At 39.6% G+C, this 25375-nt stretch overlaps 2 protein-coding genes across 3 annotated transcripts in view; one reads left to right on the forward strand and one right to left on the reverse strand.

The window, feature by feature from the left end:
• LOC149004819 (cysteine--tRNA ligase 2, cytoplasmic-like) overlaps positions 1–20559 on the forward strand; it is a 44435-nt gene extending 23876 nt beyond the window's left edge. For both annotated transcript variants that reach the window (XM_089169178.1, XM_089169177.1), the window contains exons 5-10: positions 2766–2939; positions 3052–3333; positions 3449–3574; positions 19117–19350; positions 19475–19594; positions 19934–20559. In XM_089169178.1, coding sequence (XP_089025304.1) covers positions 2766–2939; positions 3052–3333; positions 3449–3574; positions 19117–19350; positions 19475–19594; positions 19934–20158 — 1161 coding nt within the window. In that variant the 3' untranslated portion in view covers positions 20159–20559. The remainder of the gene's footprint in view (positions 1–2765; positions 2940–3051; positions 3334–3448; positions 3575–19116; positions 19351–19474; positions 19595–19933) is intronic.
• A 108-nt stretch (positions 20560–20667) lies between these two features.
• LOC149004820 (wax ester synthase/diacylglycerol acyltransferase 4-like) lies at positions 20668–24456 on the reverse strand. The gene is made up of 5 exons (XM_089169179.1): positions 24183–24456; positions 23530–24105; positions 22748–23104; positions 22472–22609; positions 20668–21034 (listed from the first exon to the last, which is right to left on the reverse strand). Exons 1-5 carry the CDS (start codon positions 24381–24383, stop codon positions 20897–20899), a joined length of 1410 nt encoding a protein of 469 aa, XP_089025305.1. The 5' UTR covers positions 24384–24456; the 3' UTR covers positions 20668–20896.
• Between the last annotated feature and the right edge of the window lie 919 nt (positions 24457–25375).

A 25375-nucleotide genomic window follows, 5' to 3' on the forward strand; every position in this document is an offset into this window, starting at 1 on the left:
AATGAATGTGACACTTGATGATGAGTTGCAGGCTTTGTTATTGCTTAGTTCGTTGCCAGAAAGTTGGGAGACCTTAGTTGTTTCTCTTAGTAACTCAGCTCCTGAAGGGAAGCTCACAATGGATATAGTGGCTGGAAGCCTACTGAATGAAGAGACAAGAAGAAAATCCTCAGTTTCATCTCACAGTGAAACCCTTGTCACTGAGAAGCGGGGGAGAAGTAAAACTAGACCGCCTCATCTTTGTGAGAAATCACATGGAAGATCTAAGTCAAGAAGCAGGATCACATGTTATTACTTTAAAAAGTAGGGCATATGAAAAAAGATTGCAGAAAGCCTAAAGCACAAATCGAGAACCAAAGTGAGGACAAAGAAGACCAAGAAACCACTGCCATTAGCTCAGATGGAGAGATTATCATCGTCTCAACTAGTGACGAGTTTTGCCTCACTTCTACATGCCATAAGTCGGATTGGGTCATTGATTTAGGTGCATCCTTCCATGTTACCCCTTACAAAGAATTCTTTACCACTTTTGAATCAGGTGATTTTGGTACAATAAAGATGGGCAATAGTGGCATTTCAAAAATCGTGGGAAAAGGTAATGTGTGCATCAAGACAAATGTCGGATGCCAATTGGTTCTCAAGGAAGTGAGGTATGTGCCCAGATGTCCGTTTAAATCTAATATCTGCAGGAAAACTAGATGAAGAGGGATACCATAACCATTTTGGCAATGTTCAATGGAAACTTACCAAAGGATCTCTAGTGATGGCAAGAGGTAGCAAATGTTGCACTTTATACGAAATACAAGTGCAAATTTGCAAAGTAGAGGTAATTGCAACAGAGGAAGAGTCCACTGTAGAATTATGACATCAAAGACTTGGCCACCTGAGTGAGAAAAGTATGCAAATTCTCACAAAAGGGAATCTTCGGCCAAACATTAAAGGTATGCACCTAAAACTATGTGTTCATTGTTTAAAGGGAAAACAACATTGCGTTACCTTTAATAGAACCTCTTCCCAAAGAAAAAGAAAATTTTTGGAATTAGTACATTCGGATGTATGTGGTCTTATAAAAATAAAAACTCTTGGGGTAGCTTTGCATTTTGTAACTTTCATAGATGATGCATCTAGAAAAGCGTGGGCATATGTACTAAAAACTAAGGATCAAGATTTTGATGTATTTAAAATTTTTATGCCTTTGTTGAAAGAGAAACAAGTAAAACTCTTAAATGTGTCCGTATTGACAACGGAGGTGAGTACATTGGAGCATTTGAAGAGTACTGTAAGGAGCATGGAATTCGCCATGAATAGACTGTTCTAAAGACCCCACAACATAATGGTGTAATTGAAAGGATGAACCACACCATTATTGAAAGAATAAGATGTATGTTTTCATATGCAAAGTTGGCACGGTGTTATTGGGGAGAAGCAATGCGCACAACCGTTCATCTAATCAACTTATCTCCATCAACCCCTTTGATTGGAGATGTTCCTCAGCAAGTTTAGAGTGAAAAGGAGGTATCCTATAACTACTTGAAGGTGTTTAGTTGCAGAGCGTTCGTGCACGTCCCAAAAGACGAACGAACCAAACTTGATGAGAAAGCAAAACAATGTATTTTCTTGGGTTATGCTATTGACAAGTTTGGTTATAGGTTATGGGATCTAATTGACAAGAAGGTGATCAGAAGCAGAGATGTGGTCTTTCTAGAAGACCAAACAATCTAAGACTCTGATAAGATCGAGAAGCCTCAACCATATAATGACGATCTTATTGACCTTAGTCCAAACACTTCACCATCGGTGCAAGGTGAAGGGGGAGATGTTCAAGAAGGCAATGGTGATAGTGACAACAATGGCACTCCCAACAATGGTGGACAAAGGGAGCAACCGGCTCAACGAACCACCATTGAGCCTGAGTTAAGAAGATCCACCAGGCCACGATGTCAATCTACCAGATATTCACCTAATCAATTTGTTATGCTAACAAACGCAGGTGAACCAAAATACTTTTAAGAAGCAAATGACAAAGAAGAGAAAGATGAGTGGTTGAAAGCCATGCAAGAAGAGATGGATTATTTGCATAAGAACCACATATATGACTTGGTAAAGTTATCTAAAGGTAAGAAAGCACTCGAGAACAAATGGGTGTTTAAGCTAAAAGCCCAAGAGAAAAGCTCACAACCAAGGTACAAGGCAAGATTGGTCGTGAAGGGATTTAGGCAAAAGAAAGATATTGACTTCGATGAATTTTTTTAACCTGTAGTAAAAATGTCTTCTATATGGGTGGTGTTAAGTTTAGCTGCTAGTATGTATTTGGAAATCCATTAACTAGATGTAAAGATAGCCTTTCTCCATGGAGATTTGGAGGAAGAAATTTACATGGAGCAACTAGAAGGTTTTGAAGTCAAAAGTAAGGAACACATGGTCTGCAGGTTAGAAAAGAGCTTGTATAGCTTGAAACAAGCACCAAGGTAATGGTACAAGAAGTTTGATTCATTCATGATGGATCATGGGTATAACAGAACAACATCAGATCATTTTGTGTTTGTTAAGAAATTTTCTGAAGAAGATTTCATTATTCTCTTGCACTATGTTGATGACATGTTGATTGTTGGTCAGGATGTCAATAAAATTGACAACTTTTTGATTTGGTGAACACTCATGTTGGTAGATATCTCCTGTAAGATAACATAGATTCATCTTGCTTTCTTAAAATTAACTCTTCTTATATGCATCAATCTTTTATTTCTGATGGTGTTTTGTGGCAGATTATTGATAATGGCTGTGCCTACACTGTTGATGGAGGAGATGTGTACTTCTCAGTTAACAATTTTCCTGAGTATGGCCGGTTGTCTGGACGGAAACTAGAAGATAATCGAGCTGGTGAACGGGTAGCTGTTGATTCAAGAAAGCAAAACCCTGCTGACTTTGCACTGTGGAAGGTGAAATGACCTTGATGACATACGTCATGAATATAATTAGCCCTATGGTCATGCCCTTTCCTTTCGATAAGTGGTTTATATTGATTTAATTTTAGTTTTCCAATGTTTGTAGGCTGCAAAGCCTGGAGAGCCAAGTTGGGATACTCCATGGGGCCCTGGAAGACCAGGATGGCATATAGAATGCAGCGCCATGAGTGCACAATACCTTACTTCCTCCTTTGATATCCATGGTGGTGGGATGGATTTAATATTTCCACATCATGAAAATGAGATTGCACAGAGCTGTGCTGCCTGCTCAGGTAGCAAGGTTGGATACTGGATGCATAATGGTTTTGTGAATCAGAACGATGAGAAAATGTCCAAGTCATTGGGGAACTTTTTCACAATTCGTGAGGTACCTGTATTTTTTTAACCTTGGGACTCGATATATATATATATATATATATATATATATTCCCACTTCTTGAAGCATTCATGTATTTTTATTGTAAATATCAATTTTCTTGTAGGTTATCAAACAATATCATCCATTGGCTTTGAGATATTTCTTAATGAGCACGCATTATCGGTCTTCTATCAATTATTCGATTTCACAACTTGATAATGCATCGTTTGAAGTTCTCACCCTCTATCGGGTAAGTAACATTTCTTAACTCCAAGACTTAGCTTTTTTACACTAGAATAAGTGTAATTTGTTTTTGTTAGAGTAGGGATTCCCTGTTTTACTGTTATGGTTCAAGTCAGCCGTTGCATAGGCTTTTTCTCATTTCTTATTTTGTATTTCCCTATTATGTTTCTTATGTCATCATATATAGTGAATGAAGTGGAAGCTCAGACACTAAGTGAAATATTTTCAACAATGAATAGTTCTGTCAATTCCCATTGTTTCCCTTTCTCTTTTCTTTTCTTTTATTCCCTTATTTGTTGTTTGCATATTCTTTTAAATATGTCAATTATAAAATTCTCAAAAGAACTCCTGAAGGCAAGAACTTACTATATTAGACAGGATTGCAGGGGCATCTTGTTCTGTATAAGTTTACTGAAAACTAATTGTAGTAATTCTGTACATTTGTCAGTCTACATATCTCTGAATTCTACTCGAGAACCATTGATTCCTTTCACTTCATTGTGACCCTGTACACTGGCTCAGCATGATTATCAAGTTCTTATGTGGTCTCTTGCACATTGCATAATTCATGTCAATTTTGATATAGGAAATCTCAATTCTCAAAACATTCTTGTCTTTTGGGGTCTTAATAGAAGGGGCAAGCTCCACACATAATCCATGAATTTTCTGACACACTCCAGTTCTGCCCCATGCTTCAGACTAACAAGAGGTACACTTGCTATTAATAGGGGCAATCCAGAAGACAGGGAGGGGTATATATTTCATCATCACTTGGACAGTAGAAATATGTCACATTTTAGGGCCCCTGTGATCTCAATAATGGCTCTTTGGGCATAGATAACTGAGAGTTAGATATTATGAAGGCTGTTGTTCAAATGAAGGATGCATTTAAATGGTAGAAAGCATTTCTCCTGCTTTTAAACACTTACAATTTGAAGCATCAATGGGATCTGATTATGAAGAGCAACAAAGCGGAGCATCTTCTTCCTCTTGATAATGTAATACTGAGTTGGAATAATCAAACAGGACCAAATCGGATATTTTCAAAAGAAATAAATTCATATTTAAGGAGTAATCAAATATAACAATAGCAATTAGTCACAAAACTACCAAACTCAAGTTGGTTAACCAAAAAATGACTAGAACCAAGGAAGAAAATTCAACCGAAACAGGAATTTTGACCTTACAAGAGGCCAAAATTTTGATGTTTCGGCCGAAATTTTGGTCGAAACTGGACACTTTTTTCTGGAAATTGAAACTTCAATTTCGGGCCTCATATGAACTCAAAATGATATGGATTCTTGCATACTGCCTATTTCAAGCATAATGAACACTATAGAACTATTAGTTAACCAAAAAAACCCATTGAAAATGTAACATCCAAGTATATACCAAGGAAAAAACTTCGGTCGCAACCAAGATTTCGACGCAAGAAAAGGCCAATATTTTTGAAACATGTGATTTTTTTTTTAAATTTCGACCCTAGGTTTCGGGCCTTATATGACGTCCATTCATCTGATTTATTGCCTTCTACCTATTTAAAGCACAATAAACACATTGGAACTAGTATTTTGCTAAAAAAAAAAACCATTGAAAATTTATCATTCAAGTATACTAACAAATGATTGGTTCCAACAAGTGCAAACTGTATTGCATACAAGCATAGAATCATCAGCATACATGAATTGTTTGGTAGAATGGTTACATAATACATATACAACAAGTTAGGGGTGCGGGCTTTGTCACCCTCAACCCAAACATAACCCATTAAGGTTCGGTCGAAATTTGACACTTTTCCGAAATAATTGGAATTTCGTTTCGTTTTTGAAAAATAGAGACATTTTGACCGAAATTTCAACAATTTCGGTCTAATATTCTTCTATGACTAGAACAACTGCTGAAAATCTGAAATCAACCCAATGGATAAATAAGTAGATATAGTGTGATCTTCATATGACTAGGAATAGTGCAAAGCAGTATATTTCCAGATGTTTAATCAGAGACAATTTAGGTTTGCACCACCATAAAATTCTCATATGAATCTGATCTCTGTTAGTAAAATAGAGAGCAAAAATCAGAATTGATATTGATATTGATATTCAGGCTATAAAACAGTGGGTTAATAAGAAACAGGGAGAATTGGTGGATAGGGATGGTTCCGTATCAACACATCAGAATATTGGCCAAAATTGGCTCGACTTACTCTTTTCGATTGAATCACATTAGGTCAAAATACAGGCCAGATTCTAGTGTCCAGATTCTTCAGTTTAGAATGTGAGCAGGAAAAGCCTTGCATATGATTTCCTAACTAGACCTCGACCTTGCTTTCATCCCTTCCTCTTCAAATGGCCCTAGCCCTGTCGCTCATTGTCCCTCTGCATCCACTGCTGTTTGCATTCAGAGATGGTCCTCTGCTATCATCGGCCAATTTCTTGGCCCTCCTCCCCCTTTCGGTATCTTGAAAGCTTCACTCTCCAAACAATGGAAAGCCCAGGGTATTCTGGATATCCGGATTGTTGACTCTGGCATTTTTTTGTTCAAATTTGACTCCCCTGACTGTCGTTCTCGAGCCCTTGAAGGCTCCCCTTGGTTTGTAGGGAAAACCCCTGTATTCCTCAAACCCTGGACCCCTTCTCTCCCGCTTCGCAGGGTCGACTTCAGCTCCCTCCCCCTGTGGATCAATTTGCCGGGATTGCCGCTCGAGTTTTGGAACTCCGATTGTCTGAGTAGAATCGGCTCTGCTCTTGGTAAGCCCATTCGTACTGATGCAAAGACGCTGAATATGTCTCGCCTCTCATACGCGAGGATCTGTGTTGAATTCTCGGCTTCAAAGGATCTACCTTCTACTGTCACTATCGCGGATGATCTTGGCCTCAAGTATAATCAAATCATTGTGTATGACTGGATTCCTTCCCGCTGTGACCTATGTTCATCTTTCGGTCATGGCTCTGCCGAGTGCTCCTTTGCTCCTATTCAACAAGCTATGTCCACCGCCCCTGACTGTTCTCTGCCGTCTGATGACACAAGGTTCTCCGTCGAAGCTCTTCTAAAAATGAATACAATTGATGCTCTAGAGAAGATAACCATCGCCGTTCCTACTGTTGCTGTTCAGTCCGTCGATGCCGTTCCTGCTGATGCTACTCTTTCCGTGGATGTTGTTCCCGCTGTTCCTGTTGTTCCTGCTGATGCTACTCTTTCCGTCGATGCCGTTCTTGCTGTTGTGGCACCATCCGTCGCTACAAGCCTCCCGCCGGTTGCCGGACATTCAACTCCGGCAACAAATATGTACCGTAGAAGAAGAAGAAGAAGAAGAAGTAAAGCTGCAAACATACCTGACCCTCTGCTCCCTTCCTCGGTTTTCGCCAAACCTTTTGACGATGACCATTCGTTAAAGCCTGCAGTTCCGGATAGTTACTTTCCGGGTGAGGATTCTGAAGCTCTTGAGATGTCGGCTCCTGCCTTCGAAGTTGCTGCTACCATCAGAGCTCCAGACCGACTGGTTGAGGTAAGGGGTTCTGCTTCTAGTTCCATTGACCTCACGTCACAGGCTTTCCCAAATGATGCAACTCTGAGCAACCTAACCTCAAAAGCTTCCTCGCCCAGAGCCTTCTGCAAACCCTCGTCGAAGTCAATAAACCCAATCTCCCTCTCTCCCTCTGAACCGCTTTTACCCACGCCCTATCTCCAGTGGGGCCCACCACCATCCAACGAGATTCATCTTCAAAACAAACTCACCGCCTTTCCCCTAATACCCTCAGCTTTTCATCCAATGGGCCGAGGCCCATCGCGCCTTTTAACTTCGGACCTTTGAACCGTAAGCCTCGGTCCATTAGATCCTTGCACCCTAAAGCTAGGCCCACTTCGCCTATTGGACATTTCCTACCAACGACCTCAGTCCATTCCAGCTCAAGGACCCATAGTTCTGATTCCTTAATCCGCCCAGCCATCCCAATACATAATCCCAACCTGCTTTCTGTTACCAATCCTTCATACCATTCAACTGAGCCTTCATCTCCCAACTCAGACTCCTCCATTGACCCAAACATCTTTGAAACCCCCTCCCCTGGTGATTCTCAGCTGTGTGAGACTATGTTCCCTAGCCTGACCCAAAATGCTTCTCCCGACCCCAATTTTGTTTGCTAAATCCCCCCCCTGTTCCTATGTCAGATTTTATTGTATGGAATGTTAGAGGTCTGAATGCAATTGCAAAACAGAGTGAAGTCAAGAAATTTCTCTTGGATTCCAAAGCCAACTTTTGTGCCCTCCTTGAGACTCATGTTCAAATTGAGAGTTCCCATCGGATTGCCAATTTCTTAGCCCCTTCCTGGTCTTTTCTCTCCAACTATTCTCAAAGTCCTAATGGTAGGATTTGGATTCTTTGGAACCCCTCTTCTCTCAAAGTCTCTCTCATCGATGCTTCCCCCCAATTCATGCACCTCTCTATTTCCCCTTCTAATGCCAATTCTGATTTTTATCTCACCATAGTTTATGGTTTTAACCTGGCTGCCGATCGTGCCCCTCTTTGGGACTCCATCCGTTCTTCTTCCTCTGCCCATGCAAACCAGCCCTGGGGTGTGGGAGGGGATTTTAACATTGTTCGCTTCTCCCATGAGAGGGTGGGCGGGCGCCCGCCCAATCCTACTGCTGTCGAAGATTTCAACTCATGTCTCGATGACTCTTGTATCACTGATCTAAGATGGTCAGGTCACTCTCTCTCTTGGCATAACCGTCGTATTGGTGAGGACAGGATTGCATCGAAGCTTGATCGTTTTCTTGTTAATCACCATTGGCTATCCTATTTCCCGAATTCCCATGCTTCTTTCTCCCCTCCTTGCCTGTCGGATCACTCCCCTTGTCTAGTCCATATCTTCCCTCTCTCCTCCTTCGGCCCTAAGCCTTTCAAGTTCTTTGATATGTGGACCTCCAACTCTTCTTTCTTGCCCACTGTTAAGGATGCTTGGGAGAAACCTGTTCACTGTCATTCCCTTCCCCTTATCAGTTTTGCCCGCCGGCTTAGGAACACAAAGGAAGCTCTCCGTAGTTGGAACCATTCCACCTTTGGAAATATCTCCTCTAGGGTCTCTGACTGCCGCTCAAATCTCTTGCGAACTCAAACTTTTCTCCAAAATGACCCTCTCAACCCCATGCTCGCGGAAAATGAGAGGAATCTCTCTTCTGAGCTTTCTTCCCTAGTCTCTTTAGAAGAGAGTTTCCTTCGCCAAAAAGCCAGAATCAAATGGCTCCAACTTGGGGACTCCAATTCCGCTTTCTTTCACCGCTCCCTTAAAGAGCGATCAAATTTTAACTCCTTTCCTGCTCTCCTATCTAGCAACGGAGTGTGGATCTTCGACCCTCCGGGGATCAAAGCCGAGGTTGTCTCCTATTTCTCAAATCTTCTCTCTCCCCCTCGTTCTTCTCTCCCGCCGCGTCCCCCTCTCCCCCCGGGCCTGATTAATAAATTTGTCAGCCCTCAGTCTTGCCCTTCTCTCTTTTCTATCCCTTCCCATGATGAGATCATTCATGCCATTCGATCTCAAAAATCCAATCGTGCTCCCGGCCCTGACGGATTCAGTATGGGTTTTTATTCAAATGCCTGGAGCATAATTGAGGATGATCTCATCAAAGCAGTCCGCAGTTTCTTCCTTAATCCATCTCAGCTCTCTTCCATCAACCAAACTTTCCTTTGCCTCATACCCAAAAAGGCTGGGGCCTCTTCTCTTACTGATTTTCGCCCTATCTCCCTTTGTAATCTCCTCTACAAGTTCATCTCCAAAATCCTTGCGATCCGGCTAAAATCGGTTATGCCTAACTTGGTTAGTGCAAACCAATCTGCTTTCATTTCGGGCCGTAGTATTGCGGATAATATTCTCCTTTGTGCAGAGATTGTCAGGGGGTTTGACAGAGTGTCCCACTCCCCTGCTGCTCTCCTCAAAGTGGATCTCCACAAAGCTTTCGACTCTATCCGCTGGGATTTTATTAGTGATGTTCTCCTCGCCATGAGATTCCCTCCCTCCTTCATCCATTGGATCGAAATTTGTATCTCCTCCCCTTACTTTTCAGTCATTACTAATGGTTCGCCTGCGGGCTTCTTTCCCTCTACTGTTGGCATTCGGCAAGGTTGCCCTCTCTCTCCCTACCTTTTTTCCCTGGCTTTGGAGGTCCTATCCCGTCTCCTTCAAGCCAAGACTGATCAACTCCTAATCTCCCCTATTCCTAAGTGTAAAGCCATCAATCTCACCCACCTCGCCTTTGCTGATGATCTTATGATTTTCTCTAGAGCAGACCTCAACTCCATCTCCTCCATCACTTCTACCCTTTCTTTCTTTGAGTCTATCTCTGGCCTTAGGGTCAATCTAGACAAATCTACTCTTTTCCTCTCTGGAGTTTCTGAGCCTCTTCGCTCCAATCTCCTAAATCTTTCGGGGTTCAAGCCTGGATCCTTCCCTGTGACCTATCTCGGGCTCCCTCTCATTCCGGGTAGGCTCTCTCGCCATCATTGCTCCCCTATGTTAGATCACATCCGTAAGTGTCTCCAGCTTTGGAAAAGCCGTTTCCTCTCCTTCGCAGGTAGGGTAGAACTCATTCGATCGGTACTCCAATCTTCATACCTGTATTGGTGTGGCATCTTCCCGATACCTAAAGCAATCTCGTCTGCCATGGAATCCCTCTTCTGTGCCTTCCTCTGGAAAGGTCAGGATTCTTCTCGATTCCTGCGCCCCATAAGTTGGTCCAATGTTTGTCGGCCCAAATCTGAGGGGGGTCTTGGAATTCGTCGAATCCAAGAAGTTAATTCCGCTGCCTTACTCAAGCTCATCTGGAAAATTGTCACCAAAAATGACTCTATCTGGGTCAAATGGGTTCACTCTTACCTTCTCAAATCTAACTCCTTTTGGACTGTCTCCATCCCTCCTAATCCCTCTTGGACTTGGAGGAAGCTTCTCCTTCTTCGGCCCCGCGCTCTAACTGTTATTACCACCCACATCTCTTCTGGTTCTTCAACTTCTTTCTGGCAGGATCCATGGCATCCGATGGGCATTCTCCTCTCGCTCTTTCCCCCCCGCACTGTATATGAGTCTCGAATCCCCAAATCTACCCCTCTCGCGGAATTCATCTCTAATGGCACTTGGGTCCCTTCCCCACATCATAGTCTCACACTTGTCTGGAATTCTCTCCCCCCTATTTACCCGCATCTTCATGATACTATAATTTGGACCCCCTCCATCACCAAAACATTCACCATGTCCTCTGCTTGGAACTTTGTTCGCTCCCCCTCCCCTTCCCCTCCATGGCCCGCCCTGGTTTGGTTTAAAGACCATATTCCCCGTCACTCTCTCACCCTTTGGAGAGCCCTAAACCTAGCCCTGCCAACCCAATCTTTCCTTATTTCACGGCATATCCCTGTCAACCCAAAATGTATCCTTTGCTGGAATGGTACTGAGGACATCGAGCATCTATTCTTTACTTGCCCTTTATCTAGTGCCCTTTGGAGGAAAGCCCTTAGTTACATTTGGCCCCGCTCCCGTCGCTCCTTTGGGTTTGCCCGTGACTGGTCTTGGATTTTGAGCAAGTTCCCTGGCTCCTCTATCTGTGATCGGATTGGTAAGCTAGTGTTTGGTGCTACTGTTCATCATCTCTGGTGGGAACGTAATCTCAGGCGCTGGAACTCCAAATCCCGCTCCATAGACGCTATATGGAATGCTATATATTTCGATGTTTCTTCTAGGATCTCCTCTCTCTCCCTCCCCCTGGTAGTTGACTCCCCAAGGAACAGGCTCATTGTTGTTACCTGGGGTCTTAACTCCCAATTCTCCCCCTCTTCTTGATGTGAGCTCCTGGCTCCCTTGTATTTGTTTTGTTCCTTGGTTCCTTTAATAGATTATTTATTCATCAAAAAAAAAAAAATTTTTAAAAACAATACTGGAGAAGAAGAATGAAGGTAGCTCTGATGTAGTTCTAGATTGATGGATGATCAACTAGGAGCCTGTCTTCCCAGATTTCAATTAGAAAAAGCTAGGCTTATAGGGTTTTAGGATTTTTGGGTAGTTGATTGGTGTACACAAGAACCTCAGTTGTAGTGGTTGGATGGGGCTGAAACTTGCAGGGAACTTAGGTGATGGTATATGGCATGGATCCCTAAAGTTTAGGACAGTTCTGTTGGTTAGTAAAGACTGGAGATAGGCTTTAATGGCTTGGATGTTCGGAAGCTGGAAATACAGAAGGGAAATAAGATTTGGGCTGGAAAATTAGAAGAAGAAGTGGAGATTATTCAACTTATTGTTGTCGAAGGTCCTCTTGGACAGCAGCTTGAATTATAGAATAAGCTTTTGGGGAAGAAAAGCGAAGGAGAAGAAGATAATTTAGAATTGGGATAGCAATCTCATATGCATCACTTAACAACACCAAAACTCTTATTAAAAAAGTCTGTTAGCTAGTTAAAGCATCTTTCATTGATGGGGGATACATTATATAGACTTTCTAAAATTCCTAATTTGACTCTGTTGAAAGTATGACTGAGGTTTTCTAATTAGACTAAGTTTCCTCTTTGGTTTAATGTTTTGTGTTATACTAGGACCTAGGTTCCTGATAAGTCTAGAATTAGTTTTTCTATTCCTATTTGACTTGTATTTCCTTTTTGTACTCAGAGTGGGACTTACTTAGATTGTGACTATAAATCCCCTATTGAGGCATATAAATGAAATATATCTTCTGAGTAATATCTCTCAAAATTACATTATGATATCAGAGCCAACTCTGATCCATCATTGGGTTTCGTCACCACCTTCGTTCCTTATCCCCCCCTCTCTCAATCAAATGTGCGAACCCCAGAAAAAAAAAAATAAAGGAGAAAAAGGCAAAGGAACCAACCTGTAGCCATCGCATCTTCGTCACTTGCAATTTCTTCACCACCTGCGACTCAACCCACCATCGCAACACCATCATGTTCTTCCACTTGCCTCTTACATTACTACAACCTGCTGCCAGAGTCCATCACACCCAACTTTTCCATTGCACAACTCCACATCTGCTGTTGGAACCAGAAGAGAGAGAGAGAGAGAGAAGGAAAAAAAAAAAAAAAAACTTAGACCATCAAAACCAAAAACCTGAAACCTCTTCACCCCTTAGCCAAGAGACAATCAAACTTTTTTTTTTTTTTTTTTTTTTTTTCTGAATTGACATCAACCCATCTTCTGCTTTTGACATTAACCTCTTCTCCACTTTCTTTATCTGAATCGAAAGTAACAAAGCCTAAAACCAAAGCCATCAACCCATTGAACCCTATTGAACCGAACCAAAAAAACAGATTAATGAATCCATTGACTCAACCAAAACCTGCTCCAACCCATTTAGTGTCGTAGGTATAGAGGGCTACTTTTAAAAAAGAAAAAGAAAAAAAAGAAACGAAAGCAAAATAGAAAGTTGCCTCTTCATGTTCTAAGATTTTTTTCCTGAACCATCCTTTCTGAGTTATAGTTCCTGAAATGGCCGATCCAATTAACCTTGCCTCTTTTGGTACATCCAATATTGTAGGTCCTCTTGTTTCATTTATTTCTCGAGATTGTGAGGCCTGCATTTTGCCCAAATAGACTAGGTATTTCAAATCATCATAGTAAAATTCTTTTTTTAGTTGTTCACTTTGATTTGGGGGTCCTTCTCGGACTGTGTCTTTATCTGGTCATAGATGGTTTGTTACCTTTATTGATTGTTGCACTTGGACCACCTGGGTTACTTAACAAAAATGTGACATTTTCTTGTGTTTTCAGAATTTTCATAATATTGTTAGGACTTAGTTTGGGGTGAAAGTCAAAATCCTTCGTACAGATAAAATGACTAAGTACTTGGGTGAAACATTCATTCCCTATATAGCAGACCATGACATTATACACCGGACTAGTTATGTTGACACTCCACCTCAAAATGGGGTGATTGTACGCAAGAATAGACATCTACTTGAGGTAGCACGTTCCCTTATATTTCCATGCATGTGCCTCCTTGGTTTTGGGGTGATGCGGTTGTTACTGCAACATCTAATTAATTGAATGCCTTCTTGGGTTTTAGACAATGATACTCCCTTAAGGTTCTTTTAGGACAATAGCCTTTACTGTGCCACCTAAAGTTCTTGGCTGTGTTGCCTTTGTACTAAACCACTATGTTCATGGTAAGTTGGATCCTCGTGGGTTAAGGTGCATTTTCTTTGGTTATCCTCTTACACAGAAGGGGTATAAGTGTTATCATCCAATTTCTCGTTGTTTTTCATCTCTATGGATCTTGTGAATAAGTTCCTTATTTCCCCTACCTATTCAGGGGGAGAGTTGTAGTGAAGAGGTTCTAGTGTTGATTCCTCCTGAGATTCGTGAAGATGATCCTCCTTAGGAAGATGGAGTGACCAGACAGGAACATCTGGTAAATGGAGTGTAGGGGGAGACTAGACCTCTTAAGATCTATCAAAGAAAGCAAAAAGTGACCCCTTCTGAATTAAGCCAGTTAGAGGCCTCGGTTCCTAGTCCTGAACAATTTGTTCCTCTAGTGAGTCTGTCTTTGACCCTTCTTCTAATCCTACTTTGGAATTACCAATTGCATTGAGAAAATAGCCACAAGCTTGCACCAAACATCTTATTTCCAATTATGTTTCATATCAGTCTCTATCTCCAGAATTTCAAAGTTTCATTTTCTCTTTGTCCCTACTTCTATTCCTAACACTTGGCATGAGACATTATCTCACTCAAACTGGAAGGAAACTATAGATGAGGGAATGCGAGCTTTAGAGAAAAACAAAACATGGGACCTGATGACTTTGCCTACAGGAAAGTGGACTATTGGGTGCAACTGGGTGTTTGTGATCAAGCACAAGGAAGATGGGACCATTGAGAGGTATAGGGCAAGATTCGTGGCCAAAGGCTTCACTTAGACTTATGACATTGACTACCATGAGACATTTGCCCTTGTTACCAAGATGTACAAAGTTCAAACTATTCTTTCATGTGCAGTTAATAAAAGGGTGGAGTTTACAACCGTTAGATGTGAAGAATGCTCTTTTGTATGGAGAACTCCAAGAGGAGGTATACATGGATGTGCAACCTGGGTATTCTACTGTCGAGACTTGTTTGTAAAATAAAATAACCGCAAGCGCACAGTATCGTGTAGCTAACGGGTCGATCTCAGGGAGATATGCCACCTATAATTCAACTTCTTAATAGTAATGCGAGAGTGGAATGATTCAATTTTTGTTAACTAATTACTTAAACTAAACCAACGATCCTATCCATACATCTAATGCAATCGAATTGAAACGAAAAATAAAGCAAACATAACCAATGCATAAATAAAAGACAGGAAAAATAATGCGAACAAAGAAATTGCAGAAAAAAATAACAAAGCAATAAACAAAGCAATAATAGCAAAAGGGAAACCTTAACCAAAGAGAGGCACAACTGTTGGCATCTTTGATCAAGGACCCAGGGGAAGGGAGAACAATAAGTAAATGCTGAAATTTAAATCCTAAATTTAGAATATGGAGGGGTAGATAGTAGCGGGAATGGAGGGGGGAGAGAAGATTATTGAAGAATCTTACTTGCATCTTCCAAACAAAACTTGAATAAACGATTTGAATCTCAACCAACCCTAACAACCAGATCTAGAATAAACTAGATCTGCAATTGCTAGACCTAGAGAGAAAGCGAATCCTCTTAAACTTGAACTTGAATTTGAACTTGAAATTGCATTGATAAAACTAAAGGAATTACACTTGCATAAAAGAAAAATTACACAACTTCAATATTCCTAAACATTTAATCTAAAAACTAGAACCCACAAATTAATCAAAGAACTTGAGAAAACCTAGAGCAAACTAAAGAGAATAGAAAGTGCAAAACTAAAGTAAAACTAAAGAGAAAGTAAAGTGTAAAACTAAAGAGAAAGTAAAGTGTAAAACTAAAGTAAACTAAAGAAAAAATCAAGTGTCCCCTAGACCTAAGAGGGAGATAATATTTATAGAAGAAGGAGAATAATTTACAAACAAAGAAATAAAATAATAATACCTAATAATAATAATAATAATAACAAAAGAGTAAAATAGAAAAAGAAAACAAATAAAGAAAGAGCAAAATTCATTAGAAATAAAGAGAGAGAGAGAGAATGTGGGGAGAAATAAGATAAAATAAAAAATAGAAATACGTTAAGAGGGAAAGTGGATAAAAAGAATAAATAAATAAAAAATAAAAAATAAAACTTAAGATTGAGTTACACGTAGAGAAGGTGGAGAAGAAAGAGAAAGAGTGGAAGAAGGAAAGAAGGAAAAAATATATATATACTTTTAGAAAAACGATTTTGGGTTAATTAAGGAAAAAGAATAAAATAAAATAGTGAAAATAATAGAAAGTGGGAAGAGAGAGAAAAAACTACTTAGAGAAATAAATAAAATCTTCAAAAAAAATAGAAAATCCTAGTCTTTGACTACTTGTGGGCCCCATACAATTCTCAATTACAATAAAGAAAAATAAAATAAAAATCCTAATCTAATTTTACAAGATATTCTGGAGTTGGCCCATAATTGCATCTCTAGCCCATCATGCTCCAAATCAGGCCCACTTTTGCACTTTAGAATTTGAACGGACCTCTTGACGTGTAAAATCGCATGTTTCATACCCAAAACTCCAGATATTCGCTTATGTCCTAAAAATTCATAAAATCTGCAAAAACAACATAAAACCCAAGGTAGCTCCACTCAAAGTGTGTAAAATGCATGCTTTATGCCCTAAGATTTCACACATAAATGTGCTGATCAAGACTCATGGGAAAGCGTGCATGTCGAAGAGGGTTTATATGGGTTGAAGCAATCTTTAAGAGTATGGTTTGAAAGGTTCCATAAGGCAATGATATCTAATGGCTATAAGCATAGCAATGCAGACCACACTTTGTTCATCAAAAGAGACGGTTCCCACCTTATTGTACTTTTAGTATATGTAGATAATATATTGTAATCACATGCAACAGTGATGATAAGATTTCAACATTAAAGACTTTTTTCGCAACCAAATTTGAGATCACAGATATGAGAAAACTTAGATATTTCCTAGGTCTAGAGTTGGCATTTTCTGCTAGTGGTGTATCTCTCTCTCTCTCTCTCTCTCTCTCTCTCTCTCTCTCTCTGAGGAAGTATATATTGGATTTTCTTGAGGAAACTAAGATGCTAGGATGTAAGCATATTGAGACTCCTATTGAGCCTAACTTGCACTTGAAGGCAAAGGAAGTAGAACCAGTTGACAATGCAAGGTATCAAAAATTGGTGGGTAAGTTGATCTATCTATCTACACTAGGCTTAATATTACATTTGCAGTTAGTATTGTTAGCCAATATATGCATGATCCCTATTCCTCATACTTGGATGCAGTGTATCGGATTTTGAGGTACTCGAAGGCCACTCCAAGAAAAGGGATTTGACTTCCAGCTTATGGACATTTGAAGATTGAGGCATATACAGATGTAGACTGGGTAGGATGTCCAGATTATAGGATGTCTACCTCTGGGTATTGTGTGTATGTGGGAGACCTTATGACTTGGAGAAGTAAAAGGTGGTTGCGAGGTCCAATGTTGAGGCTGAGTTTAGGGCGATTGCTTAGGGCATTTGTGAGTTACTATGGCTGAAAGGGCTACTTCAGGAGGTGGGGACAGATTCAGAGGTTCCTATACAGTTGTACTCAGATAGTAAATCAACAATCAACATAGCTCATAACCTAGTACATCATGACAAGACTAAACATGTGGAGATTGACAGACATTTCATCAAATAGAAGGTTGAGGTTGAGTTGATCCATATCACCTTTGTTTTTATCAGACGAGTAGCGAACTGATGTGCTTACAAAGAGTTTAAGCACGAAGGTGTTAAGTAGTATTATGGCAAGCTAGGCATGATAAATATCTATGCTCAACTTGAGGGAGAGTGTTGAAACTAGGATTGAGGTTTTCTAATTAGAATAGGATTCCTCTTTGGTTTCATATTTTGTATTAGACTAGGCTTCCTAATAAGTCTAGAATTAGTTTTTCTATTCCTGTTTGCTTTGTATTTCCTTTTCCTACTCGGAGTGGGATTTACTTAGATTGTCACTATAAATTCCCCATTGTGGCCTATGAATGAAATATACCTTCTGAGCAATATCTCTCAAAATTACGATAGACTCATAAAAGACCTGATCACTTTAAAAGATTAAATTAGGTTAAAAAAAATAAAATCCAAACAGAATACTGTCTAGCTATTAAATATCACTAATTTAGTTCAGGCATTGACTCGAATACTGAGTTTAACTACTAATCTGGTGAACTAATATTACCCTTACTTTATGGGTTTATAAGTTAGCCTCATTACATCAATAAACCCCAAAATAAGAAGCCTAATGTGTATCAAACCCATCCATGGGCCAAAAAAAGATTTTAAGCCCAATTGATCCATTTGAACACTGTTAACTGCATCACTCTCAGACTTGGGTCTCTCACCTGCGGCCATCCTCTGCATTTTGGTCTCTCCCCCATGGCATCTTGCCGTTCTATTTCACAAAGCAAAGGACAAAGCTATATTGTTTTCTCGATCTCTCTAATCAAATTCGTGTACAAGGCTTTGATCCCTTACATGCTTGTATATAGGACTCAAAGATAGGCTCAAAACACCAAGAAGGGAGGCCACCCAATTGTGACTAAGAAGGTAGATAAGGAAACTGGGAAACTAAAAGGACAGAAGCTCAGCTTTACTTAGCTGCTTCTAAAACTAGATATCATAATTTAAGCAGTATTTACTGAGGTAGTTTCTTTCACTGGAGATCCATAATCTGGATTCTAATATTGCATTAATCTGTTGTCACTACTGCCCAAATCTTGTGAAAGAACTCATATTTAAAATAGGGTCTTAAATAATTATGACTTCTCCACAGATCCCACTCTTTGTTTCTATGGGCTGAAATGTTGTGAATAAGCTCACTGATCATCTGAGGATCTTACCTCCTAGGATTGCTGGTTTGCTTCTTAAAGAAATACCTATCTGTGCCCCTGCCCCTTGAGGGTTCCCTATGCTATGGGCTAGTCTTCTTGGTGCTCTATTATCATTTTTTATGTTTTCATCTTCAAAAGAAAATTTTGGTCAACCCTGCGTCCGGGGCAGCAGGGGTGTTTAGGGTTGGTATATCAGGTCTTGAATTGTTTTACTGCCAACTAATGAGTTGGATATCTACGAAGAGAACAAGCACATTTTCACTCTACCATAGTGCTTTTCTGCCTGCCAATTAGCTGGCATGTGTTACCTGTTTGCCTAGTGACACCAACTGTTATTCCCCTCTTTCCCTGCTACATCTACAAAGATGCTTGGGGTACTTTTGCCCTGTAATGTCTCTGTTTCCCCCCCCCCCCCCTTACTCTGATTAACTGCATATGAGATTGTGCACTTTTATCTCTTATAATATTTAGAATTGTAAACTTATTCTTTTACAGTATTTTATACAATGCAATCACCTCACCCAATCCTTAGTTGTGAACAATTGTCTGAGAAGGTACTTCTAATGACACTAGGCTTTGCATAACTGTGAAGTGGCTTTGTCTCCATTTCAAGAAGGGAACCTCACAGATGTTGCAGCACAAAATGCCCAAAAAGCACGTATAGCTCCTGCCGCACAGGGCTGCATTGACACATTACGCAGCGATTTTGAGGCCAAGATGGCTGATGACCTGCATGTGGTTGAAATATTGAATGGAGCTCTAAAGGATTCCCTAACATACATTAACAGTTCTTTGGGGTTGCTCAAGGTATCATTCTTGCCTCATATATTTCAGGTTCCCACCTGGCATTGGGTTTTGTCTTCTGTTCTCATGGAACTTCAAAAGTCCTATTTTCAACAGCCTTTATGATTTCTTGATATTTCTTTGGCAGAAAAAACAAAAACAACAGCAAAAACAACCATCACCTTTTCAGTCTCTTATTGAAGTGGAGAAAGAAGTGAAGAAGGTTTTAGGTTATCTCGGATTGTTGTCATCTAATACTTGTTCTCAGGTAATAACATTGTTTGATATCATTTGGAATTGATCTTGAATTAATTATTTATGAGTTACATGGCTCTAGAAAAGACTTTTAATCTCAGATGGCCAAAACATCTTAACAATCTGTGGTGATATAATGGATATGCATTGTAAAGTAGAATCATAATCTCAGAAATCAATTGGGTTAGGGATGGTTCGAAATAGAGTAGGACTCAACATTAAACCTACTCGTACCTGAACGGTCAACCCGCTGACATGGTTCTATCCTAAATGTTCTTAATAAAGCTAAAAGCTAATACCATTCTGGGAGCATAATTGCTACTTTCCTAAAGTCGTAATTTTCAACTTGCAGGTTTTGGAGGAGTTGAAGGAGAAGGCCCTTGTGAGAGCAGGGATGAAAGAGGAAGATGTGCTGCTTATGATTGATCAAAGAGCCAACGCTAGGAAAAACAGAGATTTTGAGAAGAGTGATGAGATCAGGAAACAGTTGTATGCTAAAGGCATTTCTCTTGAAGATGAAACTGTGGGCACGACGTGGTGGCCTTGTGTTCCTCATGAAGATCCGAAGCCTAGTTAAATTTAGAACTATTGAGTATAAAGAATTTTGCTTCTAGCAACCTTAAGAAAGTGCCCACAAATTTTGTAGGCTTCCCCTTTGAACTCCTATTCTTTTGTTAGTGATCTGGATTACCCTTCAGGGATTTGCGTCTCTACTAGCAGCGATGCTGGAACAATTTACCAGAGGTTATTTGTAGGGAGTCTGTCTATACAGCAAAACTCTTTGTAATTTGATTGATATTTATAATGGGTTTTTCAAAATTTAGATACTTTTTTTCTTTTTTCCCCATTTATTGTAAACTACTTATGCATTGATTAGACCAAACTTTTACATATTTGAAGAAGAAAACTGGAAAATTTTATTGAAAACCTGAACCGTTTGTCCAGGTTTTGGTAACCTCTCGTAAGCATTCCACCACCCAGAAGTGAGAACAGGAGGCAACACAAAGAAATGCTATAACTACATATCAATAATTTATTTTGATTATAAATTATAAAAATAATAAGCTTTCGGAGTACATAATGTTAAATTTGGGCAGAAAAAGAAAAAAGGAGAAGGTATTTATTTTGAATTTTTGGGTACATAGTATTTATTTTGGCTAAGAAGGGAAATTATATTAAGAAAATACATCTGGTATCTGAAGAACACACCCAAATGAGAAGAACAACGGTGGAGATCTGCACAGACTCTCTGTTTAAAGAGAATTTACAGTCACCCAACCTATTACTGTAAAATAATATAGTAATCGAAAGCATTTCATGCAGTTGCTTCAAATATCCTTGTGAAGGCATTTTCCAAACAAGAAATATACAATTTCTCATTTATGAAACCTTTCTCTGCGCCCACCGCCAATCTCAGCTTTCCATTGTAAGTCACAATGGTTACAACAAGACTCTGCAAATCTCATCAATTCATCCATTAATTAATATTCAAGTAAAGCCAAATCCAAATCACAATACCAAATCAGGTACCTTTGATGCATTTGATAACGGTTTCGGAGAACAGTTCAGTCAGTTCTAGTGTTCTTTTATTCTTGGAAGAATGAGTGAAAGGTACTTCTTAAAGCGTTTCGTTCTTTTGTTCTTAAAGGACGAACTAGTGATCGAAGAAAGTGGTAAGAGGCTCTGAAGGTAAAAATCTCTCGAGACCATCCCAACCCATGGAAAACAATTTGCCGAATTTCGGCCGTTTCAATAGTTAGCGAATTTTTTTTGAACTGAAACCGAGACGTACCATATATCGCTGAGATATCGACCGGTATATCGCCGATATCTCATTCTCTTGCGATATTTTGGTGATTTCTCATGATTTTTAGGCAATTTCTCTCATGATTCTATAGTAGAATCTTCAATGTCAATGGACAATCTTATCAATTCTGTCCTAATGATTTTCAAACTTCAAAAGACAAAGTGCCAAATGTGGTTAGGGAAGAGAATTTACATAGAATAATTTTTGGAAATAATTCAAATTAGAAAAACATTTTGTAGCAAAATCTGCAAGATCAATGGGCAATCTTATCAATTATATTCCAAAGATTTAGGTCTCAAAAGGCAACATGCCAAATGTGGTTAGGGAGGACTAGGAGTATATGTATGAAAGAATCTATAGAAACAATTTAAATTATGAAAGGATTTTGTAGTGAAATCTTAAAGGTCAACAGACATTCTTTTTTTTTTCTTTCCCGGCCAATACGGACAATCTTTCCAATTATGTCATAATGATTTAGGCCTCAGAAGGTAACATGCCAAATGTGGTTAGAGAGAAGAATTTGCATAGAAGAATTTATAGGAAATAATTCAAATTTACCAAGTCTTAGTGTGTGTGATGGCATCAAATTAGGCTAGACACCGAATTTTTGCCTAAAACACCCCCCGAGAAGGGGAGGTCAAATCTAGCCAAAACTGACCTAAATTTCGGCTGTTGGCGAAGGGCGAATTTCGTAAAAATTGTTGCACCTTGCCCCCCCCCCCCTCATCCCTACTCACAAACCTCCTTTATCTTGCTTTTCCAATTTGTGTCCTTACTCGAAAACTAGAATTTTCAAACTGTGGGAACAATTGGGAAATGTTCTCAAAATGGATTTATCGAATACCTATGAGTCACTCGGCAAAGAAAAATATATACAAACAGTTTCACACAAGAATTGGTCTTTTGTAACGAAAACATTACCAAATGCATACTTAAAGAATAGAGATTCATGGCCCAGGAATGGGCTTAAGCCCAATGCTAGACCCAAACAAATCCATGTTTTGTACTAGGCCGGCCCATGAACCTCTATTTCTTGTACAAGATGGCTTTGAGGAACAACAGCTATGGTTTTTGAGTTGCTACCTGAGGTGAACCAGTCACCATGAAGTACATTCCCCTAACAGGATGATCAGCCAATGACATTTGTTCCAATGGACCAATCATATTTGTGATCGCCATGCTCGAGTTCTTTAGCGTGGTATGGACTTGTTGAGCTGTTTTCTGCAAACCCCCAAATTAAAGAAGCTAGCTAGATTAAATTTTAATTAGTAATTATTCTTCATCCACCATAGGTGAATGAAGAATCTCTTCACCACCTAAAAAAATTTAATTAAGAGAATTAGTAGTGAAGATACTTGCCTCAGGGCCTTTGATTTTCCTCGTCAGTTCTAGTAATCCAGCAGAAAGATGAACCCCTAATGAGCTTCTTTTCCTCTTAATTGTTTCTCGTGCTTTGTAGATGAAGTCAAGGGGGTTTGCCATTTCTGGATCAGCCGAATGAGGAATCGACACAGATAAGAAAGCGAAATGGTTGCCCCATGGTGACTTGGATTCTGGTTTATTCAACTCTTCGAGTGATTGATAGTTGGTGATGAATCTAGTGTTTAAGAGCACCAGTGCTGTTGAATGTGAATTAGTAGAATCTGGAGGACCAGAGATTTGCATGTATAGCCGTGTTCCGTAGAATAATATCCCAGTAATCACATCATTAACCGTCTGGATTGAGAAAATAAGAGTCATAATCAGGAAACTAAACTTTCAAAACTGCATCACAAGATAAGTTTAAGTTAATTGAAAAAATGATATGTTTGACAACAATTTGGGAGAAGGGGACCATTGAGTAGTACTGTTAGACTTTGGTGCTAATTAATGATAGAAAACTTGTGGATAGGCACAAAAGGCGAGTCCCTCTCCTAAATATATGATAAAGAGGTGTGAGAGGATTCAAATCTTATATGTTTGAGTTGGGAACCAGACTCTCTCAAGTGTTTTCTTGGATTTCAATGCAAACCTATAATACTCTATCACTGGCAATGGAACACATCATGAGCTAAACCAAAGCAAAGCATTCATTTCTGAAAACTTAAATGGTGTTTGATCTTTACTACTCAACCAAACCAGTGCTAAGGCAACAATATTACCGCACCAAGCTTGTTCTTGGTTTGTTTGATCTGGTCAAGACAGAAAGTAACAGTTGAAATGCTGAGTGGCAGGAACTCCAGCCCCTCATGGGCAGACCTGATTGGCGTCCTATCGTCTTCCAGAAAACTGCTCTTCAGAATGCTCCATGCAAAGTCCGATGTAGAGTTGACTACCATTGAGAGAAGGTCAGTGACTCTCTTGATGATACTGCTTCTCTTGCCATCAGAACTCAAAACATGCTTTGAAGAAGGAAAAGTTAAAGGAAGAGAAGGGTTATCAGCTCTTCTCAAGCAATTAAATAAAGCTGCCATGAGTGAAAAGCCATCACCTAGTGCATGATGAAGCTTAAATACTACAGTTCCAGCTGCTTTACTTGTTGGGTACTTGATCATGTGAATATCCCACAAGGGCCTGCTTTGTGGAAGACTTTCCATGGCTATCTTTGACAAATATTCTTGCAAGTGCTCATCATAAGCTTCTGGTGATAACCCATCTGGAAATATAGGGACATGAACGTGATCTTCCAGCTTCACCTCCACCCTCTTCCATTGTCTCACACCATTCTCATCTCTAACCTGAAAACAATCAAACAAAATGAGCCCGGCAAAGGAACATACTGGTTAAAGTGTTGTGAGAAACAGAAAGAAGGTACCATGATAGAGGAGAAGCGTGGGTTGATCGGGAGGAATAGATTGTCAAGCAAAAAGAGTGTCTGTGATCCATCGATGGGGATATCAAATTCCAAGGCTGCAAGAATGGAGATGGAAAGCACAGAACTGTTGAAGTAGAGACCAGTAGGGCTTACTGGTTCATCAACTTCTACAGCATCGGTTTTTTCTCTCTTGAACTCCATTTGATTCACTTTACTTTCAAGACTTTCAAGACTTTCGATGCTTGAAATAGTTAACCACCTTGTCTTATAAAGGAAATTCTTCTGGATCAATTCTATTTCCTGGAACCTGGAACCTGTCATTTAATGGTTTGCCCAAAAAAAGAAAAAAAGAAAAAAGGGAAACCTGCCAGGCTGTCACTTTATATCCTACTGTCTCTCGAGGGTCCATCCTCAGTCCTGTGCATTAAATGCACATGACCATCTTGCCAAATAACTTCATCCGTCGGATCAAAATCTGGGTAAAGATTTCGATCTTGACCATTAATATTCATCGGTCGACCGAAATTTTGGATATGATGGTCCAAAATTGGGTACGGTCCTACCTATTTAATGTGTAAAAGTAAAGCAGTTTTGGTCTCTCGATTATGCACTGATGTTAATTATTGTCACATTAAGGTGACATTTTCTAGGTGAGTATACCTGTCACATTAAAATTCTTGTATTTTTTTTTAGTAAAACATTAAAATTCTCACCTTCTAATGGACTTTCACGAGTTCCCTGACACCTACTTCCATGTTTTATTTCACTTTTTTCGTACTTGTTCGCGTTGCGCATTGAAGGTTGTCTCATGATATTTAGCAGGCTTCTATATATCATATATCCAACAACAGCTGCAAGAAAGTCAATTTTTACTTTTTGGTGAACAAAAAAGTCAATTAAGGCCACCGAATGAAGAGCAAATCAAAGAAATCACTTTTATTTGTTTTTAGCTCAGAGAATCACACACGAAATTTTAAGAAGCATAGAGAGTTGCAAGAAATTATAAACGACTTATCTTTTATATGGTTTGATTGTGAAGAAAATTGTGGCAGGCTGAAGCTGCAGACAGGCTAATTTTTTGCGTTCCCCTCCTTCCAGCTCAGGATATCTCTAAAAGAGGAGACTGTAGTGGTGCCTAGACTTTAAATGATATTTCCCAAAATCTATAAATTGCTTCTGCCTCTTTCCGTTCT

Source organism: Hakea prostrata, chromosome 9 (assembly GCF_041222555.1).
Source record: "Hakea prostrata isolate BN-2017 chromosome 9, UWA_Hpros_2, whole genome shotgun sequence".
Taxonomy (NCBI): domain Eukaryota; kingdom Viridiplantae; phylum Streptophyta; class Magnoliopsida; order Proteales; family Proteaceae; genus Hakea; species Hakea prostrata.